Source organism: Sesamum indicum, linkage group LG1 (genome assembly GCF_026168435.1).
Source record: "Sesamum indicum cultivar Baizhima isolate 11 linkage group LG1, ASM2616843v1, whole genome shotgun sequence".
NCBI classification, from domain to species: Eukaryota; Viridiplantae; Streptophyta; class Magnoliopsida; order Lamiales; family Pedaliaceae; genus Sesamum; species Sesamum indicum.
The window spans coordinates 4,642,208-4,663,674 of NC_142657.1; the positions used below are offsets into that span (position 1 = coordinate 4,642,208).

The 21,467-nt window shown below is 38.0% G+C and overlaps 1 protein-coding gene and 2 pseudogenes across 1 annotated transcript; 1 reads left to right on the forward strand and 2 right to left on the reverse strand.

Annotated features, from left to right (window-relative positions):
* Window positions 1-713: 713 nt before the first annotated feature.
* LOC148789354 (uncharacterized) lies at window positions 714-1,014 on the reverse strand (annotated as a pseudogene).
* Window positions 1,015-14,122: 13,108 nt separating this feature from the next.
* Window positions 14,123-16,940, reverse strand: LOC148789355 (protein trichome birefringence-like 8; annotated as a pseudogene).
* Window positions 16,941-20,040: 3,100 nt separating this feature from the next.
* LOC148789356 (uncharacterized) lies at window positions 20,041-21,042 on the forward strand. The gene is made up of 2 exons (XM_088882553.1): window positions 20,041-20,468; window positions 20,850-21,042. The coding sequence occupies exons 1-2, from the start codon at window positions 20,041-20,043 to the stop codon at window positions 21,040-21,042; spliced, it is 621 nt and encodes a 206-aa protein (XP_088738679.1).
* Window positions 21,043-21,467: the final 425 nt, after the last annotated feature.

The following is a 21,467-nucleotide window of genomic DNA, read 5'->3' on the forward strand; positions in this document are numbered from 1 at the left end:
TATTTAATCCAATTAAATACATGAGCCCAATGAGCTTTTATTAATTAATAAGTCCAATTTATTACATAAAAAAGGAAAGCCCAATATAAATTAATCCTATTAATTATTCCATTTTTCCATTTGTTTTGAGCACTCATAATCCAATTATGAGATAGTTTTAAAATAATTACGTAAACAACCTAGCAGACAAGAATAACCATTCTTTGTCAAGTGAAATAACCATCATTGATCAAAATAATGTAATCCAAATTGTCCAATAATGGAAAACACATCACTTGATCATCACAGGTTACATAATTATATCCTATCAATTTTATCCTAACATGATCACTAATAGCTAAGTCAATCTAGTCCTTTAACCATAGTCACAACAGCCCTGCCATTGCTAAGTTTCAGGATTGTTTGTCTCAGTCCTCTACTCCTTTTCACCACTTGCAAACCATTTGCAGATTTGAGCTATACAGCTGGTATCCAGTACCCAAGAAGTACAATAGTAGTCATGTTAAGGCTCAATAACAAATTATACCTTGATTATAGAGGATTTGGGACACTCCCTCTTTCATTGCCCCTTTTCACGGCAATTAATGCAAACATCTTTTGGAATCCATGACTGGCGAATCGCCTTCCTCTTTTATTTTCCCATGCCCAATTGGGCAACAGGAGCTCTCTGAGCGCTTGTAGTAGCCAATTCTGTCTTACACGTTTTTCCTCCTCTAGCGTCTGGGCCCTTTGCCTTTCGCTTTTGTGGTTGGAGCCTCCCCTACCAATACCGATAGCATAGACTTTTCAATCATTGCCTCGTAGCGGACTAACATCTTTATCAACTCATGAAGATCTTTATCAAGCCCGTTCATGTTATAGTTCACGATAAATGGGTCAAAGGAAGGAGGAAGTGACTGAAGGATCACGTCAACTGTACGTCTCTTTTTTAAGATCAACCTTGAGGTCCTTGAGCTTCTCTACAATGGACAACATCTTAACCCCATGCTCCTGTACAGAAGACCCTTCAATCATCTTGGCACCAAAAAATGCTTTTGTCACATCTAATATGCCGGTCCAGAATCGCATAAACCTGGCCTATGCGAAGCATTATCGATTGGACATCATCATGCCTATGGTAATATTTTTGGATGTCATTGGTCATTGACGCCAGTATGATACTATGAACCTTTCGGTTGTTCTCATGCCACTTCTCGAGCGTTAAACGTTCTTCGCATGTGGATCCTACCGGTAAGACCCGGGGAAGAGACCAATCGAGAACATAGGTCTGGTTCTCAAAATCTAGGACAATCCTAAGATTTTGCAGCCAATGATTGTAGTTTGCTCTATTAAATTTATTAGTCTCAAGAGTTGCAGTGAGTGGATTCTTAGACATTTATATCAAATCTAAACAGAAATTTAGTAGATTATTATAATATTATATATCAAGTTTAGGACTTGGTCTTCAGTCATTAACCCGTCCCGTTATTTCTTTAAAATGCCCACCATTCTCAAGTGGGATTTTCGGAAAACTATTTTCTAGCGGGCTTGGAGTCCACAAACGCAATCTCCATGTCCCGCTTTACGATTCACACGGAAAAAGGCTTTTTGAGAGGTAACTTATACCATTCTCATCCAATGAGATGTCCAAGTTATTTTGCCTCTCTTCTTCAAGTAATCCCGAGGACTCCAAGCGAATCACGCTACTTAGCTTTAAGCCTGACCCATCAAACAAACAAGTATCCCAACTACCGCCCCCACGACTCGTGAGACAGAAAAATAGGAGTATATTCCCTTCATTCACAACTATAGTGTAGCTTTCTTCCATTCCAAACTTGCCACGATTCCTAAGACCACGAGTGGATGAAAGTAACATCCACACCATATTGTTGTGGATGGAAGGATTAGATTTAATCAAACCATTTGAATTTGAATCCATTATGGGCCTAATATTTAACTTGGACCATCCAAGTGAGAGTTAAGTTTATAATCGAGACCTCATCATCATAAGATTTTGCATGCATCAGTTCTAATCATTGAGTATAAACAGATGCATTCCAAACACATCATACTTCAAATATTAAAATGTACACAACATGCAAAAACAAGCCCTGATGTGGCCTAACTATTACAAAATAGTAACCCATTATCATTCTAATGGGCCTTCCTCTTTGTTCTTCTTCCATCTTGAGCTCCGTCCAACGGGCCTAATCCTTCATCTCCTTGGAAGCTTACATTTATTCAAAATAAATGAAACCTCGCATTTCTAACTACACTCATTATAACTGAAATTGAAAATTCCAATCAAAAGTTGGGGGGAGTACAAAAGGAGGGAGAAAGCACACATTATTATTTCAAGGTGTAAAACGAAAGAAAGAATCAAAACAAAGAGGCACGCAGGCCTCACCCAACATAAAAGTAAACCATGCACTCGAACGATGGGCTTTGTGATCATCCCCATTATTAATCCAATAAACAACAATTAATATATTTATGTCAAATATAAACATGTTAAACAACTAAATACAATCAATATATTTAACAATAGATATCCAATATTTAATACCAAAAATATAATTAAATACAGGAAATAACATACAAATAATGCAATTAAAAAATAGATATCAACCATACATCCAATGCACAATTTTTTTGTTTATCTTAAATTAATAATTTCAGAAAAAATTACAAAAATTAGAAAAAATCCAATTTTTTTGGAACGACATAAAACGACCCAACCGTTCGAAACTACAGACGATTAACTGTTGCTGGCCACGCGTGCAAGCGCTCATGGGCGTGCGCGCTGGCCGCCCCTGTGCTGCCCTGCCGGCACGCATGCCAGCCGGCGCGCACAGGCTGTGTTAGCCATTGACCGGCCGGTAGGGCAGCAATGTTATACTGCTCCAATTTTCAATTTTTTTTTAAATTTTTGCAATAAAAAACTAAAATAAAATCATGCATTTACAGAAAATTCAATTTTAAAAAATGCATAAATATCCATAATTTATAAGTAAAATTAAAACATGCATTCCAGAAGCAAATTAAACACATTGTTCATGCTCAACACATAATAACACGTTAATGCTAAAGCCACAACACCAAGCCGGGCTCTGATACCAGTGAAAGAATCGGTATGACTCAAGAATGCGGCGGAGGCGTGAAATAAAAAAAAGTTTATAACGGTTCAAAGGGGTGTGCCCTTTTCAATTCTTAGTTGTTTCGTATTTGTCAAAAGTATAATAATAAACATATAAGCATACTAGACATGTGGCTAAAGGATGAAACAAAAGCATAAAATGTAACAAATAACTTTACCTTTTGTTTCTATAGATGAGCAACAACGTGCGTTGTTTCCCTTTTCGTTCCTCTTCCATTCACTTTAGGATCCAAATTAAAACCCCTCTTATTTGTTCACACCACACTATAGAATAGATATAGTTCTTTTACTATTGCTAGATAAAACAAACAAGAAGAAGAAAAACAACTCCAAACAAACACAATTATTTAGTGATTTTGGATTATTTTATGTTCTAACTTGAATCAAATCAATATAGAAAAAAAAGAAGAATATTTTTTATAGAGAAAAGGAGCAAATTTCGTGGCTCATTCTATCGTTATGCATGATATGTGTGTACTTCTGTGTAGTACATACAATTGAATTTAAAATTCAATAACTACCAAATTTGCCTCCAAGGCCACCTATATGCACACATGCATATAACCTTCAACTATGATGAAATAACCACTCCATTATCTTCATCATTGCGAGGAGTTTCAACTCCTTCTTAACTTGCTCCAACCCCCCTCAAATGGGCTTGGACGTGAAGGATGGATCGAGCTTGATTTAATCAAATTTAATTAAGACCAACCAAAGTCCACCGGACAGTAATTAATAAAATTAATTTTATCCCAACTAAGTCCAAAGATTCATTTAATCCAATTAAATAAATATAAACTCAAACTCTAATTAATTGATCCAATCAATTAATTAAGCCAAACCTAATAAATTAATCTAATTAATTTAAAGGTGTTAAGCCTAAAATTAATTAACTCAATTAATTAATTCTTGAGTCATCCATCGCATGAATTATTAGTAAATGATCCAATCATATATATATTCTCGTTGATAATTTAATCCAATTAAATTAATTCATTTTTCCTCAAATTAGTTCTAAATTAATTCCACCAATTCCATAGTGATTTGTGTATGACTCTTTAGATTCATCCTCAGCTAGAATTGGGTATTGTGTCGAAAATAAATAAATAATTAAATCTAATTTAATTAACTATTTTTAATTAACCATTAATCGGAAACGACCCTCACCGTGGGTGGCCGTCTAGCAACGAAACATGGAACTAGAGACTAGGTGAATATTGGCGTGAACACTTAGGTTCTCATGTTCCATCGGTTCTCATCCTGGACCAGGCAACTATGCTGAGTACTTGAGATGCGTTTACTCTATTGATCGACAAAGGAAATCATTTTCTAGTTGACCAATCGCTATGGCTATAGACGTAAATAGTCTAAACCATTTCAAAGCCCATAGGAGATATATCCATCATATACTGATAGGAGGCAGATTCTATCTTGAAATCCACCGTCCTCAATATATTATCTGACTACACTAGACAAAGCTTATAATGACCACATCAAAGACACAGTCATTTCTTGCCAGATTGAAGATATAGCCATCATATGCATGTGATTGCCATGATTCCTCAAGTACAAGGGCTAATCCTGTACTATCGGAGCTGGGAATTCAAGTCATACTGACCAAGCTTCCAAGGCTTTCATATGACGATTCCCGCGGGTCAGTTCAATCAGTTAACAATCTCGTCAACTAATCCACTAAAATTGCATAAACATCCCATGTCTGTCGATGATGAAACACGACACTCATCCAATGGATGCAATACTTAGTGCAAGTCTCTATAGGATTCTCGATGCCCAATTTCGAGGTCTTCGACTTGGAACGTCTCAGACCAACCCTCAGAAGTTAGTTTCCTAGCTGCTATCCAATGTGCAGCCCAACTACATGGGTTATTCAATTGGTCTGTGGGCATTTGTTGTGATGTTAAAACACCATTCAACGTAAATAGTGAGGAGAACAAACACATGGTGCCACATATGAATCCGTACTACATTCATCAAGATAATATCACATTCATAAAGATTGGTAAATGGTTCCCAAAACAGCCAATCCAATTGGCTTTCTTGTCATAGTTGCTAACACCACGATCCTACATAAACTAGACCTCCAGTCCAGTTTGTCTTCCACTAGTCTCTTGCTGTATGCGAGGATGCCCCACACTCTCAAGTACTTGTAGGATGCAGGTTTGCTGTGCCATATCATATATGGCATTTGGGCCACAGTCTTAGAAGTCGCCATAACTTGGCTACCGCCTTAAGAGCATATCCCCAGAAAGATAAGGGTGGTTCTGTAAAACTCATCATGCACCGAACCATGTCCAACAAGGTTCTGTTCCTCATTTCAGAAAAACCGTTAAGTTGTAGCATTCCAAGAGGAGTCCACTAAGAGAGAATTCCATTCTCTTCTAAGTAATCTAAGTATTCCACACTTAAATACTCACCACATCGGTTCGATCAAAGGGTTTTAATTTTGCGGCCAGTTTGATTTTCAACTTAAAATCTGAACTCTTTGAACCTTTCAAAGGCATCAGACGTGTACCTCATTAGGTAAACATAAGCATACCGTGAGTGATCATCGATAAAGGTTATGAAGTAGGAACACTCACCTCTAGCTTGTGTATTCAGTGGCCTCACAGACATTTGAATGGATCAAATCTAACAGACCACTGGCAAGTTTACTTCGTCCTACAAAAGGCTTCTTGGTCATCTTCACTTTCAGACAAGACACGCAGGCTGGTAGGTGACTCAAATCATCTATCTCTAGACTTTTTGAGTCTACCAACCTTTTAATCCTTTCTCGAGAGATGTGACATAAACCTGGCATTCCAGATCTGTCTATTTTTTTTTTGCATTTTACGTTTGTTTTGAGCATTCATGAAGAAATCATGCTGTTGGAGAATATGAGCGTGAATTCTTTTTCCTTTTCGCAGGGACCAGGAGATTGGATCTAGTCGTAAGAAGAATGCTTGGTATAAATAACTCACTTCTTGGTGTTCGACCCCCTCAGTCACTACGAGCGCCCCCGATCAGTGTAATGGGATGTGTCTATTTATCTATCTCTTGACTCGAAATGGGAGTAGGCTTGAAAAAGGATCTTAGAGTATCTAGGGTTGGACCAGGAGGGTCTCTTAATGCCTTATTTTTTCTTCTCATTGGAGTTATTTCACAAAGACTTGCCGGGTCTCACGAGGCGCCTTCCGCAACACGCACGGTATGGCTAGTAGTCTGCTGACTACTTCCGCCAATCGCAACACACTCCCGCTCGGCTCTAACGCAGCGCGCCGACAGGAATCACAATAATGAGAGCAATAACAACAACGACAACAAATTGCACACTTGATTTCAGAAAGGAGATTTTATTGAACTGAAAAATGCGTATGCAGTGGACAACGATGCTAGAGTAAGGGGATCACCTTGAGGGGGACTCTTAACATGTCACTAAATCAAGCTTCTTGACTCATTGGGTCATCCTCTTTGTTCTTCTTCCATCTTGAGCTCCTCCAACTGGCTTAGGCATTCATCTCCTTGGAAGCTTACACTTCTTCAAAATAAATGAAATCTCACGTTCCTAACTACAATTATTACAACTAAAAATGAAAATCCCAACCACAAGTTGGGGGAGTACAAAAGGAGGGAGAAAGCAAGGCTTTGTTATTTCACGACTAAAAACAAAAGAAGCAATTAAAATAAAGAGGCACGCATGCCTCACTCAACATAAAAGTAACCCATACATTCAGCTAATGGGCTTCGTGATCATCCCCATTGTTTATCAAATAAACAATAATTAACATATTTATATCAAATATAAACATGCTAAATAAATAAATACAATCCATGTAATCAACAATATATATCCAATATCAAAATAACAAAAAAAAAAATATATAATTAAATGCAAAAAATTACATACTATTAGTGCAATTAAAAAATGGAATTATAAACTAAAATAAAACCATGCATTTACAGAAATCAAATTTTCAAAAATACATAGATATCCATGCTTCTAAACATATTTTCTTAACATACAACCATATTTCAAAGCCATAAAACATGCTTCCCAAAATACTGAACTGGGCTCTGATACCATTGAAAGAAGGTATGGCTCGGGAATGCGATGGAAGTGTGAAATAATAAAAAAATAAATCAGTTCAAAGGGGTGTTCCCTTTGAAATTATCGAGCATTTGGTGTTTGCCAAAAGCATAATAGATATATATAAACACACATAGATAGAACAAAAAACTAATGCTTTTGGATTATTTTATGTACTAACTTAAATTCAATTGAATATAGAATAAAAAGATAATATTTTTAGAGAGAATACAGAACAAAATTCATGGCTTAGGTGTTTTGTTTTGTTGGATATGTGTGTAGTTTTGTATATCATATACAATTGGATTCAAAATCAATTAACTACCAAGTTTGCCTCCAAGGCAACCTATACACCCACATCCATATAACCTTCAACCATGATCTCATAACCACTCGATCATGTTCATCATGGTGAGGAGTTTCAACTTCTTCTTAACTTGTTCCAACCTCCCTCAAATGGGCTTGTATTTCATGTATACACCGGGCTTGATTTAATTAAATTAAATCAAGTCCAACCAAAGTCCATTGGACAATACTTAACTAAGTTAATTTTAACCCAATTAAGTCCGAAGATTCATTTAATCTAATTAAATAAATCTAAGTCCAAATACTAATTAATTGATCCAATTAATTAAAGGTGTTAAGCTCAAAAATTAATTAATTCAATTAATTAATTCTTGAGCCATCCATCAAATGGATTATTAAATAAATGTACAATCAATTATATATTCTCCTTCAATTTAATCCAATTAAATTAATTCATTTCTTCTCGAATTAATTCCAAATTAATTCCACCAATTCCATAATGATTTGTTTGTGACTCTTTAGATTCACCTCAGCTAAACTTTGGGCTTATGTCTAACACAATAATTATTTAAATATAATTTAATTAATTTATTTTCAATTCATCATTAAAATCAAAAATTCCCGTCACAATGGGTGATCGTCGAGCAACAGTCCATGGCATAAGAGACCAGGTGAATGTTGGCATGAACATTTAAGCTCTCGAGTACTATACGGGTACGGTCCTTCCATCATCCATCTCCCAATCTAAGTCCAAGGCATGGAATTGGGCGTCAGTTCCCAACATGGACTAAACACTACACTCGATAACTCGAGATGCATTTGCTCTATTGGTTGAGATAGGAAACCGTTCCCTACTCAACCAATCGTTGTGCCCACAGACTTTAAGCACTCGAACCATCTTAGAGCGTATAGGAGACTCAACTGTCATATACTGATAGGTCACGGATTCTATCTTGGAACTCACCGTCCTTACTACATATTCTGATTGCACTAAACAAGACTTGTAATGACCATATCCGAGATACGATCATCTTTCGCCAGATCAAAGATATAACCATTATATGCATTGAACTAGCATGGTTCCTCAAGTCCGAGGACTAATCCTGTACTATTGGAGTCTAGAAGGTCTAGTCATACCGACCAAGCCTCTGCTTCCATATGACGACTTCCTGCGAGTCAATTCATTCAGCTTGACAACCTTGTCAACCACCCACTAAACTTCAATAGACGTCCAACTTCTGTCGCTGATGAAACACAACATTCATCCAATAAATGTAATTTTAGTACAAGTCTCAATAGGATTCTACAGTCTCGAGGTCCTCGACTTGGAACGTTGCAAATCTAACCATTAGAAGTTGGTTACATGGCCACCATCTAATGTGCAACCCAACTACATAGGTTATACAATTTGGTTTATGAGCGTTGTTGTGGCGTTAAGCATATACACATAATCAGTAAGCACAACATATACAATGGCCAAATAATAAATACTCAATTTATTCAGAAATAAGATTACAATCACAAAGAAATTGTCAGAACAGATTACATAAAGACCAATTCAATTGGCTTTTTGGCCACCTATTCTAACACTTCACGCGCGATAGTGCGCCTGCTGGCAGGCGCTCTTAATTAGCACGCGTGGAGCGAGGCCACAAGCTAGGACTGTTAATTTTGGTGAATTTAATTTTTGGTTGATATTTGGTACTTTCCATAATTAAATTACTAAAATTAATTTGGATGGGTTTCCAAACAAGAATTAATTTTTACATAGGTTGCACTTATATCCATAATTAAGTTGTATTATTTTAGATGTAAATTTGTGGGATTGGATATGTAATTATCTTATGATATTAGATATCATTATTATAATGCTTGGTTTGCGTTTACATATTTGGTGCATGTTTATTTGAAAATAAATGTTCAATTTTGTTAATTAGATTAACATGGATAATCATGAAGCCTATTGGACCTTGTGGATGTTTTTATTTTCTGCTGGGTTGGGGCTACATGCCTCTTATTTTTTGTATCTCTTCGTTTTTAGCCTATTTGGTAAAGGCTTGCTTTATTCCTGTTAATGTACTTCCTCAACTTCTAATTGGAGTTTCTTTTCGGCTGTAATGAGTGTATTAGGTGAGAGAGAAGTTTTATTTTTATTTTTTGTAATAATTGTGAAGAGCAAGCCCAGACAATAGAGGCCTATGGAAGAGGCCATGGGTTGGACCAGGGAGATCCGTGGAGAAAAGGCCCGAAGGATGGAGCCCACGAGAGAGATGAAGAAATAAAGAGAGATTACAAGGCTAATAATATGTTAATGGGTTAGATATCTTGTGATAGTATAGGCCTACTCTTAGACTGACCATAGATCTACTGCAAACTCAGTGGGTAGCATAGGTATGTGCGCTTGTGATCATCCAAAACAGGAGTATGCTAGGCATTTATTTTGCATGCGATTTTATTTAATGTGTTTAATATATTGGATGTATTTATCATGCCAAATATTTATTGTGATGAGGTCTTGGTCAAATAATAAATAACTCTTACTTGGTTGGACCAAGTTTAAATATTAGACCTTAAAAAATAAAAATAAAGAAAGGTTTGCTATTCCATGCCTCCCATTCACAGTAATGTGGCGAGGAAGCTGATTTCACCCACACGTGGTCTCACGAGTCGTGGCATGTATGGACTGAAATGAACTTGTACTATTATTGTGAACGAAGTGAATACTCACCTATTTCCCTATCTCACGAGTCGTAGGGGCAATAATTTTCACTATGATTTGGTGTATGGTTTAGGTGTAAAGCCATGTAGTGTAATTTCCATGCCTTCAAGTCACAGTAATGTAGTGAGGAAGCTGATTTCACCCATGCATGGTCTCATAAGTCATGGCATGTGTGGACTGAAATGAAGTTACACTAATATTATGAACAAAGAGACTATGCTTCTATTTCCCTGTCTCATAAGTCGTGGGGGGCGATAGGTTTCTTTATGATTCGGTTGATGGTTGGATCTAACACCAAGTAATGCGATTCGCTAGGAGTCCTCAAAATCATGTGAAAAGGTGAGATAAAATATCTTGGAGCTTGTAGGTCGAGAATGGTATTGAATACCTCCCACAAAGCTATTTCCATGTGAATCGTAATAGCGGGCATGGAGAATTTCGCTTGTAGACCTCAAGCCCACTAGGAACAGGTTTTTCGGAACCCCATTTGAGAGTGATGGGCTTTCGTAGAAATAGTGGATGGGTTAATGACTGAAGTCCAAGTTGTTAACTTAAACATAACATTGTGATAATCTACTAGTATTTTTTTTGTGTTTATTATAAATGTCTAAGAATCCACTTAACACCATACTTGAGGCTAATGAATTTGATGGAACAAACTATTTGAATTGGCTGAGAAATCTGAGGATAGTCCTCGATTTCGAGAACCAGACTTATGTTTTGGATAAGTCTCTACCTTAGACTTTGCCAAAAAGGTTGGTGCCAGGAGAACGTTTGACGTTCGAAACGTTTACTCAGTGGCATGAGGAAAATAAAAAAATACGCAATATCATACTAGGATCGATGAGTAACAAGATCCAAAAATAGTATGTGAGGTACGAAGACATTTGGTCGATAATGCACTGAATGAAAGAACTTTATACGGTAAAGGATTGGCAAATTAGATATGCCATAACGAAGGCATTCTTCGGTGCTAGAATGATTGAAGGGTCATCCATATGAGAGCATGGAGTGATTATGCTATCACTAGGGGCAAAGCACAAGGACCTCTAAGTTGATTTCGAGTAGGAAGAAATGTACGTCGACGTGATTCTACAATCACTACCTCCCTCCTCTGATAAATTTATTATCATCTATAATATGAATGGGCTTGATAAACCTTCATAAGTTGATTAATATGTTGTTCTAGTACGAAGCAACGATTAAACAATTTGCTCCATTGTGCTAGTGGGAGAGGCTTCAACCTCCAAAGGGAGGGGCAAAGTTGCTAGATGCGAGAAGAGGAAGAAGGATGAGACATCTTCTATTGCTGCTAACACTTCGAGTGATCCTATTACACCGCTAGGAAAGGGTATAGGAAAGAGGAAGAAGGTTGGTTAGTCAAGGATTCCGAATGATGTTTGTATTTATTATTGAGAGAAGGGCATTGGAAGAGGGAGTGTTGTAAGCTCCTCTCACATGAAGGTAAAATCTTTAATTGAGTACAACACAATCACCATTATACTCTCGGAATTGGATACCAATAAATCATAATCTGCAAATAGTTTGCAGGTGGTGATGAGGAGTAGAAAAGCCAAAACATGAAGGTTATAAGGGTTAGCGGTTGCAGGACTGTTGCTACAAAAAACTGGGGACTTAGTTAAGCTTAGTTGTAATCATGTTAGGAAAGTGTTACGTAACCTATCATGATCAAAACATTGTTTTCATTATTGTTGGAAAATTTTGATTACATAGTTTTGATCAATAAAAGCTATTTATTTGACATTGAATGAAATTCATATCTGCTAGGTAAAACGTAAATTCTATCTCATAATGGGATTATGCACACTCAAAGAAAGATAGAATGACAATCAACAATGGAACTTATAGTCCTTATAGGTCAATCTCTTCTAGTAGAGGAAGAGAAAGATTGATGGATTCAAAGAGCACTAGAAATAGGCGATTTAGATCCATTGAACCGGACTTTGATACCACTTGAAAGGGCACAGGAAAGTGCAAGCGGATCGGTCCGAAAGCATGCAAGTGAAAGCGGTTTAAATAAATTGTGTAAATAAAACGAAAATGCAATGAAACCATAATTCCAAGGGGTGTACCCTTGGAGTTGCCGAACGTTCGATTTCATTAATAAAATAAACGACAATAAAATTAACGGGGCTAATGATTGAATGAAAAATGAGAGGTATATAAACCCCTTCGTTTGATCTGTTCATGCAAGACTTCAATGTAGAAGCCCCTAAAGTTGCGTTCACACCACACTGGAACTTGGGATTCCTCAGCTCAATTTTCTAGAAAAGAATTGAGGATAAAAACACACCAAGTCTTCATTCAAGAGGGGGGTCGGCCGAGTGGAAATTAGGGCAGTAGGAAATTATTTTCTTGCTTTCTTATGTATTCATTAGTTATTCCAAATAACTAAAATACATATATATACCTTGTATCGATGCATTAAAATATGTTTAAGTTCATTTAACCATCCACAAGGTAATAAAATCCTTTATTCTAAATAAGGATTACTAACATGACACTTTCCAAAAGCGAATTTGTTAGTCAATAATTTTCCTTTCCAATTATTTCCACCAACTTAATTATGAGTTTGGGCCGATTTTAATTAATTAAAATACCAGGCCCAATTAATTAAATCTAATTTAATTATAGCCCACTTAATTAAGTCCATCATATATTTAATCTAATTAAATATATGAGCCCAATAAGCCTTTATTAAATAATAAGTCCAACCTATTAAATAATAAGGGCAATCCCAATATATATTAATCCGATCAATTTATCCTTGGGCTTGTCCATCAATTGAATCCCTCTCATATATAAGTTATCCAGTTACTTGCGAAATTAATTTTCAATTAATTCCTCATCCCTTCTCGGTGATTTATGTGTTACTCTTTAGGTTTACCTTTCAGCTAGACTTGGGCTAGTGTCCAACACTATTATTAATTAAATTCAATTTAATTAATAATTCTTGATCAATCCTTGATCAAGAAAGTCTGTCACCATGGGTGGTCGTCTAGCAACGGTCCATGGCATTAGAGACTATCCGAAAATCCATGAGAACTTTTAGGCTCCCGAGTATAGACGAGTACGGTCCTTCTATCTACCGTCTCCTGGCCTTAGTATTGGGCATCGGTTCCCATTCTGAACTAAGCATTTATGCTTAATACTTAAGATCACATTACGCCAAATTGCTCAACATAAGAACCTCTTCTGCCTATTTGACCAATGATTGTAGCCATAGCTTTATAAAGTGTAGACGCATGTCCAAGTGCATAGAAGATACCTCTGTCATGTTATGACAAAGGATGGATCCTCTTCTTGCAACTCACCGTCCTTGCTACATGCTTTGACTGCACTGGACAAAGCTTATGATGACCATGTATGGGACAGGATCACCTTTTGCACAAATCCATGGTACAGTCATCGTATGCACGTGACTGTCGTTATTCCTCAAAGCTAAGGACTACTCCCGTATTATCGGAGTTGAGGACTCAAGTCATACCGATCAAGCCTCCAAGGCTTCCATATGATGATCCCCATGAGTTAATTTAGTCGATTCGACACCTAGTCAATCGACCCATTAAGATCGCATAGACATCCCATGTTTGTCTCTGATAAAACACAACACTCATCAAATGAATGCGACTCTTAATTCAAGTCTCCATAGGAAACTTCGATCCCCGATCCTCAACTTGGAATATTTCAGACCTAACCATAAACAGTTAGTTTCATGACTGCCATCTAATGCACAGTCCAACTATTGAACGGTTGTCAAGGTGGTTTTGGGTTTTGTTGTAATGTTTGAAAGAAATGCAAACAGAAATACAATGAGCACAAAAAATAAAATTCCAATAGCGAATACTCATTTTATTTACTGAATAATATTACATGAAATCGAGTTGTTGCCAAAATAGATTACAAGTATACCAATCCAATTGACTTTCAGATCACCTATTCTAACATTGTATTGTATGGGTGGATAGCTGCGAAAGAATACATGACTCCTCCTAGGCTCCAAATTCTTTTTCACCAACAGTTTCAACGTGTTCAAAGATCCGCGAAAAGCTTCTAATACATTCATCATCATGTTAACATACTCTATTTTCTAAAAGTAGTGACCCCTAATAAATAATTAGGCACTAGTAAGTGATATATTAACTTTAAACTACAAAGAATGTATGATTGAGGAAAACTGGATACATGTGTATGTCAAATATGAGCAAATATAGAGTTGAATAATGTATTGAGAAATGAGTGAAAGTTCATACGATTTTAGTGTTTTGTCTTGATTCCACCTGTAGAGTAGATATCACCAAGATACCTAACCAACTATTATAATGATTTGAAGTACGAAACTCCTTAATAATATTACTGGCCAAATAATTACAAAAATAATAAATGGTTACAGAAATAATAATCAAATGAAAGAATAGGTGAAATAACAAAACTGCAGTGAACATAGGCTCAGATTAAGCTAGAACCGAAGAAGAGGGAACACGGTCACAAATAAGTACCGTACCCAAACACCGACCCACGGTAACACCACAAAGCCAGAAATCTGACCACAACTCCAATCACTCAGATCAATATTCACTCGGTCTCAAAGACACAACTCAAGTATTTCACGAAGAAGAAGGCTCAAGAAAGTTTTCTCACTTTTTAACCGTATGTATCAAAGGGGAGAAGAACCCTTATAAATAGGGTCGAGAAAAGTAACAGAGAAGGAAAGCCAAGGTGAAATTACGCCATTGCATTGGCAAAGGAAGGCCACCATTTTTACCGGTGACAAATGAAGAAAAGAATCTCATGAAAAATTAGAGAAGAGAGAAGACGACACAAATGAGTGAAAGTGAGAATGCGAGATTACAGATAGGTTTAGGGTTAAAAATAAGTGGGTAGGAAGAAGGGTCAGGTTGTGAGTTGCCAGCTGGGTCGGTTTTGTGGGCTTCCAAGTGTGCCATTTAAATAAGGTCATTTGGGCCACAAATATGTAACACCACCAATGACCAATGCTGAATACAAGAACATCTCCTCCAATTCACATATCAAAAAATTGATGCAATTTATCGACCTAATCACTCCCCGGAATTCTTTGGGCACATTTTGTGGTTGACGATCAATGATTACAAGGCAAGGCACTTTGTAATATTGCACGTGAGGTTGTATTCATGAAATTTGATTGGCAGGAAGCCTTTATGTTTCGGTATTGGGTTCCCATGTTCTTCATATATTGTGAACTGATTAGAAATGCCTCGCGCCAACATGCAATAGAGACTCCCATTGCTTTCTACAGATGGAGTCACCTGCAAAAACTATACGCCCGTTTTGGCTATGTTCAAGAAAGTCGTTGGCATCAAATCTGCAGAATTGTGAGGTAAATATTGAGCCAAACTGCTATCATCAACTTAACTTTCAAGTTTCAACTTTTTCGAAAATTTATTTTCTCCATAAGAATACACCACAAACATCAATTAAGTTGACATTCTTAATTGAATGGCAATTAATGTATGTAATTAAAGAAGCGTAATATTAAAGCCAATGAATTGACGAATGCGATGCGGTTGGACCCAATACCAAGAAATGCTAGCTACTGATCATCATCAATAATCTGAAGTACTGAGAAAAAATAAAGAAATTCAACTGAAAACCCTAGCTAGCACATGCAAAGCTTGTAGGAAAAAGAGAAATACTTCAGAAAAAATGAGTAAAATCGCAACTAATTATACAATAATATGTAACATGTAAAAATAATACATGCAAGATCTTAACCCGGACCAAGTTCAACACCACCTTGTCAGCAAGCTTTATTGCTTTGACCGTGTTATTAGTCATTCTTTTTAAATTGTTCGCTAATGAACTATTAAAATAAATAGAAGATCTTCACAACCCGTAACCAACCCTCACGCTAAACGGATTATACGTGCCCATTTCCATGTCTTGCCCATTTGATTCAATGGATTATAAAACCTCATTTCTTTATATGAACATGTATACATAGATTATGGGTTCATATATCTACAAATACCTTGGAAGATTTTAAGTTTGGGGCTGCCATCTCCATTTTTGGTAGCCTAGATCATGTCTGCACTCTCATGGCACCAGAATCTAGGATCTAGAAATGGGCACTTCTCAGTGTATCTCTGCCGGGTAGGGTTTCAATCCATACCCACTTTCCGCAAGAGTAATCACAAGGTTCTCTACCCGAACTTGGATGGGATTTTTCATGTAGGATTTGGTACAACAACCCGATATGGAAAAGAGAGGTAGGTCGAAAGGGGCTGAAAATAACGTAGCAATATAATGGAGGTGAGGATTAAGGAGAAGATGACGAGGAAGTGTGATGAGGATTTTATTGCCAAAAGACAAAAAAACCGTTCATTAAGGGCAGAAGGACATTTCCTCCAGGATCCGCGAGTAAGGTCATGGGTCGGGTTACCTGAGCCCGACCCGTAACTCGACCTTGATAGGTGGAGTGATTGGGCACGTGTCAGGCTACATGACTCAATTGGGTCCTATAAATACCCCAAGTTAGATTAAACTGAGGTAGTTGGTGTTTGTCGCCTTAAGTCATTAATTTGAGATCGCACAATTTTCTTTCGACCATTATCAAACTTGAGCATCGGAGGGTCGTCGGAGGGGACGAACCCGACTAGCTTGACTTGCTTGTTTAAATCCTCAGTCCCATTCATAGATCTAGGGAGGTGACGTGGATAGATGACGATCGTTGATCAAGGTCGCATAGATTCAAGCCGGATCAGTTGGCGCTGGCTGTGGGAATCTTTCAAGCCGGATCAGTTGGCGCTGGCTGTGGGAATCTGGGGACATAGCAAATCACATAATATATAACATGGAAGTAAATTCGAGGGAAAATGTGCCAGAAATTGAGTGTGCAACAGGAACAGGTGAAAGACTGATTCAGTTAACAAGAATGGAATTGCAACAAATGATGGAAGATGCGGGAAAAGATGCTATCATAGCCTATGAACGTAGAACCACTACGCCCATTGAAAAAGAAACCGCGAAAAGGAGGGTGTTGAAAGAAAATAGGGTTGAGAGAATATCGGAGGGAATAAGTAAGAGGAGACTAGGAAAAGGGTGTGAGGCGGCATCATCGAAAGTGGGATCGAGCAACCGAGATCGAAGTCAGCGACGAGAACCTGTCATCTCGTGAGCTGAAGTGGATACTGTTGGGAAACATATCGAGATGTTAGGAGAGCAAATTGATGAGTTGAAGAGACGGGGAGAATTAGTGTCTCATAATAAGAATTCTCCCTTTTGTAACAAAATATTATGGAGGTGGTGAATACGAATTTTAGGATGCCTGACCTCCCAAAGTATGATGGGACTAAAGATCCGGAAGAGCACGTTGCTGCTTTTGACTTAGTGATGAATCTGTATGGACAATCTGGTCCTATCAATGCGAAGTTGTTCGTCACTACTCTCACAGGAAATACCTAGGAGTGGTTTACTAGTTTACCACCCAGCAGTATAGAGTCTCATGAACTGGTGCAAAAATTTACTTTCCATTCGCAAGTAAGAGAAAACAGAAGAGATATGCCACATACCTATTTACTATTAGACAGAAGGACAATGAGACGCTGAAAACTTTTATGGGGAGATTCTATAATGAGACTTTGGTGTTGCAGGATTTAAGAATATATATGATGGTTAGTATTCTGATTCACAATTTGAAAAAGGGACCCTTTGCTTCGGCATTGGAAAGGGATCCACCTATAGATGTGGAACAATTGATGGATTTGGCACAAAACTATATTGATGAAGAGGAAATGAACGTGATGAAAGATGGAGAGTGGCGAGGTAATTTGGATAGAAACAGAGATCGAGATTGCATACGAGGTGATGGGGAAAGGAAGCAGAAATTTGACAAAGCAAGAGAGCCACTTCATCAACCGAAATATCACAAATACACTCCGCCTAATATGACCAGGGCTAATGCATTATTAATGGTAGAAAAATGATGTTTTGAAATGGCCTCGACATACCAAATTCACTCCTGCAAAAAGTACTCTAATAAATATTGTTGGTTCCATCGAGAACGTGGTCTGACACAGAAGATTGTTTCCAATTGAAAGATGAAATTGAAAGATTTGTGCGTCAAGCATATTTCAAAGATCAAATTCTACGAGGTCGTGACGTGGATAGGGGAGCTCATAAGAGCAGGTCAAGGAGTAGGGAAAGAGGACCGAGTCGAGAAAGAAATGAAAGAAAGGTGCCAAATGCAAGGATAATGCTCCTGTGAAAGTTGTAATTTACACTATAGTGGGTGGCCTGGAAAGTGGAGACTCAAGAAGAACTAGAAACAGATATCAAAAGGAGAGGACAGATCAAAGGGGCCACTTTGTGATGAGTGTACAACCCGAAGAGGAGATAGTGTTTGCAAATAGAGATGCTGATACGAGGGTCGGATCGAAAAATGACACCATGGTAATTAAAATGGACACAACAAACTTCACGATCCATAAAGTGCTTGTTGATAATAGGAGCTCAGCAGATATTATTTTCAAAGACATGCTAGTTAAAATGGGGCTAGATAACGCTAAGTTGGAACTTGTGCGAACGCCAAGGACATCAATGATGGATGCTTACCAAGGACATCATCAAATCTTTATAGCGGAGGAGGATAGAGACAAAACTTCATTCATAACCGAAGGAGGAATTTATCGCTAAATGTAATGCCCTTTGGTAAAATGCAAGGGCCACGTATCAAAGATTGGTGAATAGGATGTTCAAGTAGCAGATTGGGAAGTCTATGGAAGTATATTTGGATTATATGCTCGTAAAGAGTTTGAGGTCGAGCGATCACTTGGTGCATTTAGAACAAGCTTTCACGATAATGAGACTTACAGGATGAAGCTGAATCCGGAAAAGTGCACTTTTGGGGGGGGGGTGGAAAATTCCAGGGATACATGGTTAGCGAACAAGGCAGAGAAGCAAACCTAGAATAGATAGAGGCTATTATGAAGTTGAAATCGCCGACAACAATCAAGGAGCTCAAAAAACTGGGTAAGGTCGCATCTCTCAACCGTTTTATTTCTAAATTAGCAGATCGGAATCTACGAACGCAAATGAGTTTAAATGGACGGAAGAATGTGAACAGGCCTTCCAGGAATTGAAAACTTACTTGCGATCACTGCATTTAATAGCAAACCCGAAGGAAGATGAGACGTTATTCGAGTATTTAGCCGTTTCCAATAATGCTGTGAGTTCAGTCTTGCTAAGGGAGAGTGAAGGTGTGCAGAACCCGGTGTATTATGTGAGCAAAATGTTACAAGGGGCTGAGAAGAGGTACACCGAGACCAAACAGCTGGCTTTTGCATTAGTTGTCATTGCTTAAAAACTGCGACCTTACTTTCAGGCTCATAAGATAGTGGTGTGACGAACCACACTCTAAGGAGTACATTCGCTCGACCAGAAGCGTCGGGAAGGTTAGGAAAGTGGGTTGTCGAGTTAGGACAGTACGACATCGAGTATCATCCTAGAACGACAGAAAAAGCACAAGTTTTGGCTGACTTTATGATAGAGCTCGTAGGCGAAATGAGACAGGAACCAGAAAAATGGATGCTGCATATGGATGGATCCTCGAATTCCAGCAATGGAGAAGCTGGAATTTTGATCCAAGGACTAGGAGGGATATAAATTGAGGTTGCAACAAGACTCTCGTTTTGAACAACTAATAATGACGCCGATTATGAGGCATTGATCTTTGGATTAGAACTGGCATGCAAAGCAAGGGCAAAGGATTTAGGGGTATACACAGATTCCTAGCTTATGGCAATGCAGATTGAAGGAACTTATGAAACCAAGGAGAAAACCATGGTGTTGTATCATAAGAAAGCTAAGACCTTGATGGCGCAGTTTGAAAGATGTTCGATCCACCAAGTGCCTAGGTGCGAGAATGATCGAGCGGATTCATTACCGAAATTTGGAGCCATTCTGTCTGGAATAAAAGATCATAAAATTACTGTGATGATCAAACATCAGATTGTGGAAGAAATAGACTTAAGCACGATAGAAGAGCCATGTTCGTGGAAAGATGAAATTGTGGGCTACTTCAAGGAAGGATTTCAACTTAGCGACCCATTGCAAGCTAGGAGACTTAAATTTAAACCAGCACGTTTTACACTGATAGGCACGCAATTATACAAGCGAACTATAGACGAACCTTTATTGAAATGTTTAGATCATGAAAGAGCTAAGTATGTTATGAGGGAGATCCATTAAGGCAGTTGTGGAAATCATTCAGGGGGAAGATCTTTAGCTCAAAAGATTACCAGGCAGGGTTACTTTTAGCCTACCATGGTAAAGGATACTAAGGAGTTTGTGCAAAGATGCGAAAGTTATCAGAGCTATGCATCACAAATACACGTTCCTACGACCCCGATGAAGCAAGTCAAGGTCTCTTGCCCTTTTGATAAATGAGGGATAGACATTTTAGGACCTTTTCCCCCAGCACGAGCTCAAAAAAAATTTATTATTGTGGCAGTCGAGTATTTTTCTAAATGGGTAAAGGCAGAAGCGGTTGCAAAAATAGCAGAAGGAGAGCTGATCAACTATATTTGGAATAACATCATATGCAGGTTTGTAATTCCTAGGATCATAGTATCGGATAATGGTACGCAATTTCAGGGGAAAAGGATCACGGCATGGTGCAAGGAGTTGAAAATTCAGCAAAATTTTACAGCAGTGGATCACTCACAAGTAAATGGTCAGACTAAGGTCACAAATAGAACGATCCTCCAGCATTCGAAGTTCCAAGGCCTTGTGGTTTAACGAGATACAAGGAGTATTGTGGGCGTATCGAACGACCCCACGATCATCAACAGGTGAAACTCCTATTTGTTTGGTTTATGATTGTAAAGCTATCATTCCTGCAGAGATAGGAGAAGTGTCCTAGAGGATCGCAACTTACAATCCTACGACCAACCCAAGGAGAGGGCATTCGATCTCGTGATGGTGGAGGATAAGGAGAATACCTGCATTACAGAATGGGCACCATGTTCCTCAAGGCATGTATAAGGAGTCATCAAGAGGGCTGCCTGGTTGCGAGGTAGGCAGCTTACATTGGACAGCTCCCTAGAGTCTTGACCAGCAGATGTATTTAGCACATTGCTGAGGTCAGAGACTTTCCAATCGGGGTTGAGATTCTCTCCCCTCAGCTCGGCCGTCAGGTGGATATCATTTCTTAGCTCATTGCA

What these genes read in the sequence shown, in the direction of transcription:
- LOC148789356 (XM_088882553.1), top strand. Translation starts at nt 20,041, where the DNA reads ATGGCAATGCAGATTGAAGGAACTTATGAAACCAAGGAGAAAACCATG. An exon ending in TTAGATCATGAAAGAGCTAA is followed by an intron (nt 20,469 to 20,849) that starts GTATGTTATGAG and finishes CATCATATGCAG; the next exon opens with GTTTGTAATTCCTAGGATCA.